The 15883-nt window shown below is 50.6% G+C and overlaps 1 protein-coding gene across 1 annotated transcript; it reads right to left on the bottom strand.

The window, feature by feature from the left end:
- Positions 1–569: 569 nt before the first annotated feature.
- FGF11 (fibroblast growth factor 11) lies at positions 570–15672 on the bottom strand. The gene is made up of 5 exons (XM_006112147.4): positions 14567–15672; positions 5230–5340; positions 3497–3600; positions 1850–2048; positions 570–1026 (listed from the first exon to the last, which is right to left on the bottom strand). The coding sequence occupies exons 1-5, from the start codon at positions 14757–14759 to the stop codon at positions 914–916; spliced, it is 720 nt and encodes a 239-aa protein (XP_006112209.2). The 5' UTR covers positions 14760–15672; the 3' UTR covers positions 570–913.
- Between the last annotated feature and the right edge of the window lie 211 nt (positions 15673–15883).

Here is a 15883-nt window from a genome sequence, read left to right as displayed (position 1 = left end):
ATGGAAACATTTGTATCCCTGTGTCTCCCCTGTGCCCCCTCAGCTGGGTGAAAAGGGTACTGCACATTTTTGTTGCCATGAATGCCAGCGTCTAAAACATTTTTTCCCTTGTGTCTCCATCCTTGGCTGCATCATGGCCTTTTATTGCGAATGGAAGGTCGCAACTAGAACGTCCTTTCGCGACATGACAGTGTTGCTGCACGGCAGCGGTCGAGAAGCGTAATTGTACTTTGTGCAATGGAAGGTGATGCTTCTAAGATTTGTTCCCAATGTTGCCATTTGCAGGTGGGAAAAGGCATTATGCCCTTTTCCTTGCAAGGGCAGGTGGCACATAGAATAATCCTTCCCAATGCAACAAGGGTCAAGAATGTTATAAACATTCTTCCTGCCCCCCAGCCTGTAGTTTGACAATGTGGTGGAAAGAGGCAAGCACCTTTATTGCTGCAAAGAAAGCTCATGTTGATTGGTTGCTTTTCCAGTGTTGCCTGCCACCCAGTGGCAGAAAAAGATAGCACACTCTTATTGCTGCAAAAGAAGGTTAGGTGCAGCCAACTCTTTCCCAATGTCGCCATCCGTTGGTGGGAAAAGGTAGCGCACAATTATTGCTGCAAAGGAAGCTCGGGTGGATCAGAAGCTTTTCCAGTATCACCAGTGCTGGCTGAACAGGGAGTCAAGTTCTCAGCTGGCATGGAAGACCACATACAGACACACAGATCTCATCATTTCTTCAGCAGGGCAATGTTGCCCCCAGTGGTGGAAAAGGGTATGACACCCTCCACAGCATAATTTTTTTCTGAGGTCCAGAGGTTGAATGTAGGTAGGCAGATGTCCTGAGCAAAGGGGGGCCAGAGCAGGAATGTGTAAGGGAGGGGCGGTGCTGGAGCAGTGCGGATGCCCCTCCCCAACCTCAGGGTTACGTGGCTTGAGGCTTGGCTGTCTCTTTGCTGGGGGCACCGGTTTCGTCTGGCTTCCTGGCTGCTGAGGGTTCCACCACGTTGTGGAGTGATGGCTCGCGGTACATGGCCACTGCAGAGGTGGGGAGAGACATACACAGAGAAGAGGGAAGTGGGGGATGGCTCGAGATTGGCTGCCCCAGCCACCCTATCACCCAGAAAGATCACATGGGGGCATTTGCATGAAACAAGTTTGCATAGAATTATAGAATACTAGAATCACAGGACTGGAAGGCAACTCCCTTGCTGCAATTTAAGCCCATTGTTCATCATCAGATTCAAGGAAAATATTTGTTCTCCCTCCTCCATGTAACATCTATTTAGGTACTTGAAAGCTGCTATCATGTCCCCTCTCAGGCTTCTCTTTTCCAAACTAAACAAGCCCAGTTTTTTCAATCTTCCCCCATAGGCCATGTTTTCTAGACCTTTAACCATTTTTGTTGCTCTTCGCTGTACCCTGTCCAATTTCTCCACATCTTTCCAGAAATGTGGTGCCCAGAACTGAACACAAATACTCCAATTGAGGCTTAATCAGTGCAGAGTAGAGTGGAAGAATTACTTCTCATGTCTTGTTTACAACACGCCTGTTACTGCATCCCAGAATGAGGTTTGGGTTTTTTGCAACAGGGTCAATGCTGCTAACTTATATTTAGCTTGTGGTCCACTATGACCTCTAGATCCCTTTCTGCAGTACTTTTTCCTAGCCTGGTACAGAACAGCTGGCTGAGGGTGGAAGTTTGGTGGAGGGAGGGGCAGTGTACCCATGCCAGACATAGCATGTGGGGGAAGAAAGAGCAGTGTGCATGGGTGGAGGAAAACGGGGATGTTTCTATTGTACATCCCCTATTAGTCCATCTAGCCCCCTCCCCTTTGTCCCTGCTCACACCCTCCCTCACCTTCCAATAGCTTGGGCACGAAGTGGGCAGCAGCTTTGGTTTTCTTGACTCGGTTTCCCTTCATGACCTGGCCCTCTTTGTTGATGCCCAAGTACCAGGACCGTCCAGACTCACGCTGGCGGTACAGGGTGGAGGAATACATGACATAGTAGTTCTCGAAGACGCACTCCTTGAACCGGCACTCGGCAGTGAAGTGAGCCTGGGAGAAGAAAGAAAGAAAGAAAGAAAGAAAGAAAGAAAGAAAGAAAGAAAGAAAGAAAGAAAGAAAGAAAGAACATATGAGCAAGAGAAGGATGGATGGATCGATGGATGGGGAGGGCATCTATGGGAATTGATGAACAATAAAGTAAATTAGGTGCATGGAGCTGGCTAACTAGAAGGGCTGTGTGTAGCTCCTTGTCAGTAGCATAGGGCCACCTTTACGGTTATTTTCAGTATCAGCACCACACGTTTGACTATCAGCACCATGTTCACTGTTATTTTCCTTGTCTGCACCATAGTCACTATTATTTTTACTATCAGTGCCAAGTTTACCATTATTTTCCCTAGCAGTGACACATTCACTGTTATTTTCCTATCAGCACCATGTTCACTGTTATTTTCACTATATCAGCATCACATTCAGTCTTACTTTCATTGTCTGTACCACATTTACTGTTGTTTTCCCGATCAGCCTATTCACCACTATTTTTCCTGCCTGTGACACAGCACCACATTCGGCATTGTTCTCCCTCCCATCCTGCTATCCCTGGCTATGCTGAAAGCTAAGATTCCACACAGCTTCGCAGGCCGGCTGTCCAGCTTTCCCCAACCTTGGTGCTGCACCATGGCCAATGGATGAGCCGGGGGCTGGTGGGAGAAACACCTTTACCAGTGCGATGGAGAGCCACAGAGCAAGGGAGTCAGAAAGACCTGGCCAGATGGGCTTGCACAGTGTGTGGGGATGCTGTTGGCGCACGTGATTGCTCCCTGATTGGGGAGGAGTGGCAGATTTTCTTGGGCTCTCCCAGGAGTTCCCTAAAATCAGGCCAGCTGCTAAATTTAACACAGCATCGGCTGACCAGCTACCATGAGGCCTGAGGAAGAGAATTGTGGGGGGGCTTTGCTATCTCAGCACACCCTATATGAGACAAAGTGGGGGTTCTGGGGGGGGGGAACAGCTGGGAAACTAGGTTCTGCGCCCCCCTTGAACCCTATGTTTGGGAATTGGGAGCAGAGCTCGGTCTGAGTGTGCATGGGGTGGGGTAGGTCTGGGTGTCTCCCTGTTGAGGGTGAAGAAAGATGTGGGTACAGCTGGGGGGGGGGCAGGCTTGGGCTGAGTCCCACCTGCTGGGGACAGAGAGGAACACAGCTCGTCTTACATGGAGGGACCCCTCTGGCCTGCACTACCTCACCTGCTGGCAGAGAGAGGCTACTTCATATTTATTAGCCACTAACACCCTGTCCCCCCAGGTTTCATCAATAGATGCTCCAATCTGCCTCCCTGGGGAAAAACTGTTGCTACCCACCACTAGTCCCACCCAGGAGGCAGCACCCTCTGCTGGGAGAGAGGATCATGCCCCTATTGGCCACATCACCGCTCTGGACCCAGGCCTCCCACCAACCGTTGCTTCAGTCAGAAAGCTGGATCGAGGGACTGACACTCACGGAGGTATAGAGGTAGCCCTCTGCATTCATGGCGATATACTGCCCCGACTTGGTGCCCTGGATGGCGACCACACGCAGTCCAACAGGGATCAGGTTAAAGAGAGCTGTGGGAGACCAGACAGACAGACAGCAAGGCATCAGCTCCAGACAAGCAGCAAGAAGAGAATGGGCCATGGGGCCTGTCCTGTCCGGGGGGACACTGGCTCCCACCCAGCCCCAGGGCAGGGACTGGCCAGTTCGAATTCCCACTGCCTGATTTTGCAGAACCGGTTCCTGGACCCTGGACTTCAGGCATAATACCTCCCCCTCCCCATTCTTCTGCAGAGCTGGATTTATTCCTCCTCCATGTCAAGCCTTCTCAGTAGCGGGCGAGCACCGTGTTCTAGATATTGAATCCCCTGTTTTGCAATCCCAGCTGAATATTCAGGGCCCTCCGGGAGCAGAGACAACCCACCTCCACCTCCCGTTCCCAGCTCAATGAAAGGAAGATTTACACATTTCCTCTACGCACATGATGTGCTGTTGACAGGCCCCTGCCCCATTCCCCCCCTCCCGCCCTCTGAGCCAGCCAGTCCCTACCCTGAGGCCAGATAGGAGCTGACCCTACCTAGGAGGGACAGACTCCAGGCCTCATTTCCCCCCCCCCCCCCCCCCCCCCGAGCCAGCCAGTCCCTACCCTGAGGCCAGATAGGAGCTGACCCTACCTAGGAGGGACAGACTCCAGGCCTCATTCCCCCCCCCCCCCCTCCCGAGCCAGCCAGTCCCTACCCTGAGGCCAGATAGGAGCTGACCCTACCTAGGAGGGACAGACTCCAGGCCTCATTTCCCACCCCCCCCCCCCCCGAGCCAGCCAGTCCCCGAGTAGGAGCTGGTGCCCTCTAAAGGGGACGGGCCTAGGGTTGCCAGGTGTCTGGTTTTGAACCAGACAGTCCAGTATTTGAGCTTTCTGTTCAGGAAACAAATTGAGAAAATATAAATGAGAGACTAGAAATGTCCGGTATTTTCTAAATAAGATATAATGTAGATTGTGATGTAATGTCAAGTGTATCCGCTATTTTTGTTGAAACCATCTGGCAACCCTAGATGGGCCCCGGGCCCCATTCCCACCCCAAGGCCAGCTATGTGGCTGGGAGGGTAATGTGGGAGGAGAGGGGGGGCCTGGCAGGGAGAAAGTGGATGGAGGTGCAGAGGGATGGGGCGGGAGACACAGCTGGCCAGGAGAGTGAGAGGCAAAAGGGATGAGGATGCGGGGTGGGCTCTGGGGATCACAAGAGGAGGCAGGGCAGAGATGGGGCTAGCCGAGGGAAGGTGGAAGATGGGAAGACAGAGAAGCCAGCATGGGAGGGCTGGAATGGAGAGATCCCCTTTTGCCCTCTCAGTATAGCAACTCCTGCAGCAGAACTGCCCACCCCACTCCCTGCTGCTTGGATTGCCCCCATCCAGCCTAATGCTGCGTACACAGCATCCCCACTATAAGTCGCCCTGGTATACATCCGTTCCGCACTAAAGTCGTTGACACTTGTAGGAACTGATGCATTATAAGCCCTCCCATTCCCCGCTCTTAAGTTGCACAAAAAAAACCCAACCCCAATTTGCGCCAATGGAAGTAAGCTGTGGGGAAAAAATTCCCCGCTGCAAGTTGCTTTGCTATAAGTCCAAGTTTTTTGGAATGTATCTTGGACTTACAGCGAGGATGGCCTGTATCCTACCAGCCTTGCCTGGTTGCCACTCACTGAAGTTGTTGGTATCTTCTTTTGTCCCATCGATGCTGCCATCTGGGTGCATGCAGAGGTAGAAACCGTGTCGGCAGAGGAGTTTGGTCACGATCCCCTTCAGCTGCGGCTCTGAGGGAGGGGTGTGGAGATGGGAGCCGAGGAGAGAACAGAAAGTAGATTATCCAGTGGCCAGGAGGAAGTGCTCCCTTGGGGTGTGTCTACACTGCACCCGGAGCTCAAAATAAGATACGCAATTTGAGCTACACAAACTGCATAGCTTATTTCGAGCTAATTTCAAAATAGCATATAATATCGGCTCTGTCTACACAGCATTTATTTCAAAATAACCCACTATTCCAAAATGCCCCTTACTCCCCGTGGAATGAGGTTTACAGGGACGTCAGAATAGTCAGCCCATTATATTTCAAAGTGACGGCTGCGTTCAAAAGATGAGGAATAGCTATTTTGGGATACCTGAAGTGTAGACATAGACGTAGCCTTATGACTTCATTAAGGCTGAGGAAAAGCATCAGGAACTTTTAATGATGGCCAGACAGAATTTTGTATGAGCAACAATGGGAAATACCAGAGAAAAGCCTTGAGGAATGTTGAAAAAACACCAGGAACTTTACAACAACTAGCAGAAAATGTCATATGCTGGAGCACAGACATTAAGTTAAAATCCATAGAGACAGACATTCAGATGCAATACTAAGGCAACTCCCAAAGAAATCTTGGTGAAGATTGAGAAAGTATTGGTAATTAGTAAACAGATTGTCACATGAAAATCTAAGAAAATTCCCAGTCAAAAACTTTGTTAAGATGGAGAAGTATCACTACTTTTAAATCAATAAATAGAGTCTTTAGGATGAAAAACTATGGCCATTCCCAAACAAATCTTTGTGAAGATTAAGGAAGTACCAGTAATTTTAAATCTGTAAAGAAATTCTGTATGAAAATCTAAGACAATATGTAAACAAAACTTTGCTAAGCTTCAGAAAGAATATACAGTTTTCAATTAATCAATGCAGGTATGAAGGCAATTCCAACCCCAAAACTCAGTTGACAAAGTATCCCTCACTATAAAATTTCATATGAAAAAAAACCAAGAAAAATCCCCAGAGGAAAACAGGCTGTTGGAAAGTAGCAGTAATTTTAAATCAATAAATACAAATACTCAAATGAAAAATGGAGGAATTTACCAAATAAAACACTTGATTAAGACTGAGGAAACATCCTTAACTTTGAAGCAATAAATATAATATTTTATATGAAAAAACAAGGACATTATAGACCAAAAGCTTTATGAAGACTTGAATTTAAAATCACTAAATATAGATTTTGTGTGTAAAAAATGAAGGCAATTCCAAACAGAAAACCTTGTGACCATTGACAAAATATCAGTCACGATAAATCAATACATAAAGACAAGGAATTTCACACAGAAATGGAGGATTTGCCTAAGCAAAACACAAACAAAACCTTTGTTAAGATGGAGAAGCTCTTACCACATTTAAATCAATACCTGTATACATTCACAGGGGACACAGGGGAAAAGAACAACTCCCCCAGATGACAAAAATTGGTTTATATGAGAAGTGAAAGATATTACAGAAGAAAATGTTTCTTAGAGAACATATGTGTAATGATCAGACTGTAAATATAAAAGTTCATGTGAAAATATTAAATGTGAAATTCCCAGATTAAAAAAAAAACATTGTTAAAGCAGGACTGGAGCTGGATAAATATTGTAAGTGGTAAAAAGTAACCGAATAAAAGATTATTCTTATAGGGAGCAATAGACAGCGATTAGATCATGTCAGACTGGCCCAGGAATGAGCAATGAAAAATTCTGAGGAATAGTTTTCAAATAGATCCTATGTACAGTGCTGACAGTAGTTTAATAGAGGGCTGCACTGTGTGTGAGTTGGAAAGTAGAGCGCCGAGATATGGGGCATATTGATAAGCCACCAGCAAAATATGACAATGATTCTTGCCATTCAATAGGCATTTCAGCACTCAGATACTGTTCTCTGAATGCACAGCAGTGGGGAAACTGAGGCACAGGGCCCTGACATGACTTGTACCAGGGCATGCAGAAGGGTTGGGACTAAGACAGGAATAGAACCCAGAGTTACTGGCGCCCACCCACCCTGCTCTAAACCACCAACCTCTGCTCCCTTCTCAGAACTGGGAGAGAACCCAGGAGTCTGGCTTGCCAGCATGCCCTGTTCTCACCACTAGGCACTGCTCCTCCAGCCTCCCCCAGCCCCTGGCAGAGGCAGGGTGTGCTGGAAGATGTATTGTTTGTGTTGCTGTGAAGGGTGCTGGAGTGAAATTAACTCTGACAGGGCCCCCCATGGGACCCCAGAGAGCAGGACAAGCAGTGATGCAGAAAGCGGCTGGCAGATAAATAAAAGATGCTCCATAATTTTCTGATTCTCTCTTGCCCCTTTTAGCCTAGAATCCTGCAGGCAGCCACAGACACTTACCTCACAATAGCCAGGGAGAGAACCCAGGAGTCCTGACTCCCAGCACCCTCCCCCCACCACTACTGAGGTCACAGTTGTGTCATGTGTGTTGTGTGTATGAAGCAGAGTCTTTATGTGTAGCTGTGTGTGCAGACATCTGTGTGTGTAGCTGTCTCTGAGGGGGAGACTGTGCTGGGCCACGTGGTGGAAGATGTGTGGTTGTGTGATGTTGTCTCTGTGCTTTTGTGTACACACAGGAGTGGATGTAGACATGAGGAGCGTGTAGGGCTGTGTGTGTGTGTGCTAATGAGTATGGCCATGTAGCTAAGGTGAGTGTGCAGTTGTTCCTGTTGGGTTTGTGTGTGTAAGTGCCGCAGTGAAGCAGGTGTCCTAGTGCCTGTGTGGAGCATATGCAGCCTGCACATTTGTGTTCATGCATATAACCTACATGTGTGCATCTGAGCATACAGCCTGCACATGCACCTGTGTGCATACAGCCTGCACATGTGCATGCATCTGTTCATACAGCCTGTATGTACCATGCATACAGCCTCTATGTGTATCGTGCACTCAGACTCCCTGTGCACATATTTATGCACACAGCCTGCATGTGTTCATGCACATAGCCTGCATATGCAGGTATCCATGCATATGGCCTATACTTACATGGATCCTTTAATACGGTCAGCGTCTGCATGTATCCATGCATACAGTCTGTGCATGTACCTGTGTACACAGCCTGTGCATTTATCCATGCACAATCTGTGCATGTGTCTGTGTACACAGTCTGTTTGTGTACCCGTGCATAGAATCATAGAATCATAGAATACTAGGACTGGAAGGGACCTCGAGAGGTCATCGAGTCCAGTCCCCTGCCCTCATAGTCTGTGCATGTACCTATGCATACAGTCTGTGCATGTACCTATGCATACAGTCTGTGCGTGTACCCATGCACACAGTCTGTGTGTATGGCTATGTCTACTCTGAAGAGCTTTCCTGGGATGCCAGAAGTATCCCGGAAAAGCTATGCCATGTCCAAGGAACGCGTCCGCTTTTTCAGAACAGTTTCTGAAAAAGCGGACGTGTTCTTCCAACATCCCGGTATTCCTCATTGTATTAAGAATAAGGGATGTTCTGAAAGAGGAGGTGTGGCGGAGTTCCCTCGCCTCCCGTAGTGGCACGAACGGATTCCACCAGCCAGTAGAATGGAGGGAGTTTATTGCTTCTCCAGGATACAGCACAGTATAGATGTAATCTGGTTACAGGGCAGGCCTAGGATGCCTCAGCCCCCCTTGAGATGGGGGAGACTGGGCCCCTAAATCCCAGACCCTCTCGTAGGTTGCTTCCTCCATGTTACCAGACAGAAACTAAAAATGTCCCTTCCAGCTCTGTCCCCCAGCCAGGGCTGACCTCCCCTCCTTCCATTGTTTCTCTCCCTGGGAGGTAACTGGTCGAACAGGTTACCTCCCTGTCCCATCAGCTACTCTGCTGGGCCGTGGTACAGACAGCAGCCAGTGGGGGTCACCCACAGCCCCAGCCTAGCAACCAGCAAGGTACCAACACTATGTCACAGGAGGCTTTTCCGAAATTTGGCCCCATGTAGAGGGGTCAAATCTTGGAAAAGCCTCTTCCAAAAAAAAAAAGCGGAAAAAGATACACAAATTGCAGTTCGTAATTTGCATATCTTTTTCCAATATAATTCTGCAGTCTAGAAATAGCCTATGTTCATGAACACAGCCTGTACTTGCTGCTGAGAGCCATGTAGTCCATGCCGTTGCCCAGGCGTGGGTATCTCAGAGCGTGGCACTGGGCGCTGGACTGCATTTAGCTCACGCACAGCCTTCCCCGAGGCTGTTTGCAGCTGACCCCTCTGTGCCCCTGCCGTGTTGATTTATGGCCACACATTACGATGGGGATGCAGCACAATTGATTCGCTCCTGACAGTGAGGGAAGGGCTGCTGGTGCTATATGTGTGCCTGGGGTCCCAGAGTGAGGGATCCACTTGTGTGGGAAACACAATCCAAGGGGGTGCTCCTGGAAGTGGCGGGGTGAAGGCTGGGAGGCCCACAAGAAGAAACCTGTGCAAGGCAGGGACACAAAGGGGGGATCACCAGGAAGACATCTCTGAATTTCACCGGAGCAGGTTACATGAGGATGATGCAGGACCAAAACCAGCCCATCAAATCCCCTGCCCCCATCTGGGCTCCTCCAATGATCCCATGAGGGGCTGTGTAAGACCTTCCCACAGTCTTTCACCAGCCAGAAAACAGGTACATGGAGGGTAGGGCCTGGTGTGTCTCATGCCCAGGGAGGGAACTCAGGAGTCCTGGCTCCCAGCCCCCCTTCCTCCCCCACTCTGACTCACCAGCTCCTAGTCCCCTCCCAGAACTGGGGGGAGAACCCAGGAGTCCTGTAGTACGCCAAATGCAAAGGGACATCTTAATGAGCAGGTTTGTATAATTCATACTCCAACAGCATGTCTAAATTATAGCTCTCTGGGCCAGCCGCGTCTCTTGTGCTGTGTGTGTGCACGCTTGCACACGTGTGTGCTCTGTGTGCGTGTGTTGAAGTGTGTGTGTGCACGCCTGCACACATGTGCTCTGTATGTATGTGTGTTGAGGTGTGTGCACACCTGCACGCGTGTATGCTGTGTGTGTATGGAGGTGTGTGCGCGCCTGCACGTGTGTGCTCTGTGTGCATTTGTACTGAGCTGGGTGCACATCTGCACGTGTGTGCTCTGTGTGTGTCTTGAGCTCTGTGTGCATGCCTGCACATGTCTCTGCTCTGTGTGCGTATGCTGAAGTGTGTGTGTGCACACCTGCACACGTGTATGCTCTGTGTGTGTGTCGAGGTGTGCGCGCGCCTGCACATGTGTGTGCTCTGTATGCATGTGTGTTGAGGAGTGTGTGTGCACCTGCCCGGTCTCTCATCCTCTCCCATTTGCAACTCTCTTTCTCTACCTTTCTCCTCCCCCCAGCCCCACAATGTCCCATTGCACCTGGCCATGCTGTAATTCCGCTACATGCTCCCATCACCTCTGCCGCCCAGAGCCTGGCCTGGCTCCAGCCCCCTCTCCCAGATCCCCAGCTGCGCTGAGCCAGCTGTTACTGTACCCTCTTTACCCTAGCCACACAAGCCCTGGCCTCTCCCAGCAGGAAAAATGGGGCAGGCTGGGGAGAGGGAAGCTACTCCAGCCCTGGCTGGATACTTGGTGCGGCAGAGCATGGGATGGACAGACAGACGGACTCTGTCCCCTTCCTTCCCTCCCCATCTTGCTGCAGCCCAGGAATGTTCGCCACCCACACAGTGAAAACTACTTAGGAATGCCCGCCCCTCAGATGGGGCTGTGAGTCAGGAGTGAGGGGCACCGGCAGGGCTGGGAGAGCCCAAGGCTGGGGTGGGAGGCAAGGCTGGCAGGCAGTGACTTTCCCTGGATAATTAACCATCCTTTCATTTCACAATGGCCTATTTCCAAGCACCCTTTCACTCCCCCAACCAGCTGTGCTCCCACAATGCGCTGCGCTTCCCCTCTTAATGTATGCAAATGTATTTAAATTACTTTAATTTATTTTAATGTGCACATGCTGCCTGGCTGTGCAAAGGGTTATTGGTTGCGGTGAGGAGGGAGGAATAACTGGGGTTCGATCAGCTCTGCGGATGGGAGCTAGAAAAGATTCAGCCAGGGAAGACAATTCAGGAGGAGCGTAGGGCTCATCTGGCTGGACTAGAGGGGCTGCAGGTCAGGAGTGAGGGGTACAGCAGAGCAGGGGGCATCATGCCATGGGGGTGCACATTGGCTCCCCCAGATACATCCAGGGCCAGGAAAGATGCCAGTTCTATTTCCAAGTCCCTTGCTCTGCTAACAACAAACAAAATTATGGCTGGGCCCCAGGAACAGTGGCTGGGGACCAGGCCTTGCTCGACCGGCTAAGGATTCCTTCTCTGAGAACTTCCCTGTCCAGGGCGGGTGGGTCAGAGCAGGGGTCTGTGCACCAGGACTCCTGGGTTCTTTTCCCAGCTGTGGGAGGGGCGTGGGGGCTGGTGGGTCAGAGCAGGGAGCCGGGAGCCAGGACTCCTGGGTTCCTCCCCGGGGCTGGCATGGTTGGGGGACATACCCTGTGCTCCTGGTACTGCAGAGCACATGGGGCTTGGCCGAGGGCCATGCACAGCTCCGTTGCCAGCAGCAAGGACACGGGAGGATAATGAGGTGCAGGACCAGGGCCAAGGTGGCACTGGTCCCAGCAGGGTCTCATAATAATGGTGAAGAGCTGTGGGGGAGGGGTAGGAAAGCAGAACGAGATGCAGGGGGAGGCAGAAATGCTGCTGACATGGCAGGAGGTACTGGCAGGGAGGCTTTGGAATTCCAGCCAGGCCTCAAGGTCCTAGTATGGACCCTCCCTGCTCGCTGCCTCCTCTAGGGGGCGCCAACTCCAATCGGGCCTCAGGGTGGGGACTGGCTGGCTCAGGAGGGATGGGGAATTGCCCCTGGGGCCTGTCCTCTCTAGGGGTGCCAGCTCCCATCTGCCACAGGGCAGGGATTAGCTGGCTGGCTCCGGGATGCAGAGGACAGGGAATGGGGCATGGAGCCTCTCTCCTCTAGGTCTAAGCCTTAGTGACAATAATCTGGAGGGACGGAGAACCAGGAGGGCAGGTTCAGCAATGCTTCTTAGCCAAGATGGGCAGCAATGGTGTCCTAGGTTTATGAGGAGACAGGGCTTCCCCCTGTAAAAACAAACTGGGAAGCCCCCCAAAACATTGGGGGCAGACAGGGGGAATCTTCCCTGAGGACTTTAATGTGAAATCATATGGGTTTTGACCCAGGTTGTAGCCAGAGAATGAAAGAACAAAGGAAAGCCAGCAGAAAGGGGAAACTGAGGACACAGAAACCAATGGAAGGCTACAGGGGAGGCCAAAAGAAAAGGAGAAGGAAACAGAGGGAAGGAGCGAATGACAGAGCCAGGAAAGGAAGAGAAAGCATGGAAGAAAGAACATGCCAACAGGAAGCCAGGATAATACCCTGGCAATGCGCAAGTAGGAGGACTTGAAATGTGAGGGAAAGTAGGAAAGAAAGAATAATGCAGAGAGAGAAAAGAGAGTGAGAGGGTTTTATCACATTGCTGCCCCTGGGTCCCACCCACCCAGACTCCTGGGTACAGTCCCTTGGATTCATTCCCCCCCTTCCTCACCCAAGGGGGGGACTTGGCTGGTTCCCCAATATAACAGCAGCTTCCGCCCTTTCACACACCAGTGCCTAGAAAGTCCCTGGGATTGGTGTCTCCAAGGGAAATAATGAGCACAATGTGTTCAGGGGCGCTAAAGCACAATACAGACTGGTCCATATAATCCCAGCCAAGTTTGAAACTCAAATTACAGCTGGAATTGATTTATTTCTCCCAAGGAAATGATTCACCCATGGAAGTTTTGCTCCAAAGGGACTTAGGGACAGAACCCAGGAGCCTTGGCTCCCAGCCTCCCCTGCTCTAACCCACCAGCCTCCACTCTCCTTCCAAAACTGGAGAGAGAATCCAAGAGTCTTGAGCTCCACTGCCTCTTATCTTGCAGTAGCAGAGAGAGGCATCATTCAATACAGTCATTCCACAAATTTCCTCTGGGAATGGGGCGCATTCTAGCTCAGTATAGACCAGTCTGTTCAATGTGACTGAAAACTAATGAGTCCACAGCACATATATCTCTGAACAGTAGTCCATAAAGACACACTTCATCCTGCAGGGAGCGATAGAGTCCAATATGGACCAGTCCATACTGGCCATACCATGTTTTTAAACCCAAGAATCAGTGGGGTTTATTTATGTGAGAGACACAACACTCTTAATGCTCAGTGGTGGGCACTTTTACCCAATATAGACTAGAAACACCACCAGAGCCACAAATGAAACACTCACTGGAATTTCTCACTCTGCAAACAATGATCCTAGGTGAACATTTTGGCCAGCAGACAGCATTCTAGATTAAATACAACCTGGTCCATATACTGAAGCCATTTCACTGAACTATGCGCCCATCCCCAACTGCACATGCTAATCCAACTCCTCCATTTCTAATCTTGGCAAAATGCCCTTCCAGCATGGTAGTCCATAAATACTATTGGTTCATGGAGTCCTCTGCAGCCAAAAAACTGGCATTGCAAGGAAAGGCAGTCAATATATATTGTGTTATTGGACCTGTCACAGTGCCCCCTGCTGTTAGCACCAGGCTTTGTCAGGAAAGATGGTCAATGTCCAGTGTATAGAATTATTGGCTCTGTCACAGTACCCTCCTGCTATTAGCACCAAGCATTGAAAGGAAAGCCAGTCAATATATGCCATACAATGCATGTCTGGCTGTCACAGCACCCCTGCTGTTAGCATTAGGCATTGCAAGGAAAGATAGTCAATATATAGAATATACAGCATTAGGAGGAGGCAATATGATATACTGTATATTTTTGGCCATCTATCCTTGCAGTGACTGCTGCTAACAGCAAAGGAAGCTGTGACAGAGCCAATAATACTATATACTGCATATATTGACCATCTTTCCTTGCAATGCCTGGTGCCAACAGCAGGGAGCACAGTGCCAGGTCCAGTTCTAACCCCTGGCATTGCAAGGAAAGATTGTCAATATATGTAGTATATAGCGTTATCGGACCTGTCACAGTGCCCCCTGCAATTAGCACCAGGCATTGCAAGGAAAGACAGACAGTATATGGAGTATATAGTATTATTGGCTCATCACAGTGCTCCCTGCTGTAAGCACAAGGCATTGAAGCCTGGGTATTAGCAGCAAATTGCCCAAACATTGCATTATGCCCCCTCCCATTGGCATCAGGCCATTACAGGGCTATACTGCCTGCTTACCCTCTCCCCATCTTGGAAATCACTCACCAGGTGTTTTTTCCAGCCGTCCCTTCCGCCCGCCGCAGAGTCGGACCTTGGAGATTAAAATGAGCAGCTGCTTCTGGCAGAGGGATTTGGTGCCGCGGGGACAAACTTTCCGCTGGGGGGCCACAGGGCGGCTGGCAACGGGGTCCCGTATCTCCCGTTTCTGTCGGATCAAGGAGCTGGCCAGCGCCGCCATGGTCCCGTGCGAGTTTCTTACGCCGCACTCATGCCTCGGAAGAGCTGAGCCATTGGGTGGGGGTTATACCCTCCCCTCGTGCCCCTCTCTTGGAGAGGGCAAATTCACAGCCCTGAGTACCCAGCTAGGAATCCAGCTCAGGGTTAATTTAGTCCAGTGGGGGGCTGGCTGCTGGTTTCTTTCTCCCCTTTTCAGCAAATCCCAGAGGTAGTCAGTGAGGCGTGAGCTGGAAGAGCATTTAATAAATCCAGTCGTATCCCTCCCCCCTTTCCAAACCAGGGTAGTCAATTCTTTTTTGTCACAGTGCAAATGTCTTGGTCAAGGTACAGTCAAGGTCCAGACTCTGGCCAGGACAAGAACCACAATGGCACTCAGCATAAGCGAATCAATTCCCTTCCACAGCAGGATTTCGGACCCCCTGTGGTCCAAACTGCCCCCGCCCCACAAGCCGCAGCCTTTGGCTGGTTGGGGCTCTTTCCAGAAGCGCGGCAAAGGGAGACAAAATAACGAAGCACGGGCGAGATCTCCAAAAATCAGGCACCGGAGCTGGGTTGGGATCAGAAAGAATGGTCTGTGTTTGGAGGCTGGAGAGAAGGATGGGGTGAGATCCCTGGTGGGGGTGGCCAACTTCTTTTCTGCCGCTGTCTGCCACGCTCCTTCGCTCTGGAGAGAGGGGGGAGGGCAGGTGGCCCCCCTAGACACACACACAATCCCAGGCGTCCTTCAACTGGCGAGGTTAATTTGTATGGCACCGACTGGTGAGCGAGTGAGCGAGGCTGGTGTGTGCAGGGGGGGGGGGCAGCAGCAAAGCAGAGGGATGGAGGGATGAGAGAGAGAAAGGGATGGAGAAAAAACACACACACACAATGTCACACAGGCACCCCCCCCCACACACACACACCTTGGAGGAAACCTACAGCTGGAGGGGAATTCCCCTGGTCTTGCCCCCCCCCAAATTGACTCAGTTCCAGGAATCCCCCTGACTAGCCTAGTATGGGGGTCCCCTTCCCTAGTCTAGATTAGTCTGGGGGAGCCCCTGAGCTTCCAACCAAAGTGAATGCAGCTCTCCCAGGTTCTCTCAGTACTGGGGGACCCCTTCCCATGGCCCTAGGCCAGCCTGGTAT

The sequence above is a fragment of the Pelodiscus sinensis genome, chromosome 22, assembly GCF_052426305.1.
Source record: "Pelodiscus sinensis isolate ZL-2025 chromosome 22, ASM5242630v1, whole genome shotgun sequence".
Taxonomy (NCBI): domain Eukaryota; kingdom Metazoa; phylum Chordata; order Testudines; family Trionychidae; genus Pelodiscus; species Pelodiscus sinensis.
Note: the sequence above shows the minus strand (reverse complement) of the source record. Positions and strands in the feature narration are given on the sequence as shown.

Coding starts and splice junctions, on each gene's coding strand:
- FGF11 (XM_006112147.4), bottom strand. CDS start 14,759: ATGGCGGCGCTGGCCAGCTCCTTGATCCGACAGAAACGGGAGATACGG. Junction 5,341..14,566: donor ACGGCTGGAAAAAACACCTG/GTGAGTGATTTC, acceptor CCCCTCCCTCAG/AGCCGCAGCTGAAGGGGATC. Junction 2,049..3,496: donor AGGGCTACCTCTATACCTCC/GTGAGTGTCAGT, acceptor TTCTTCTCCCAG/GCTCACTTCACTGCCGAGTG.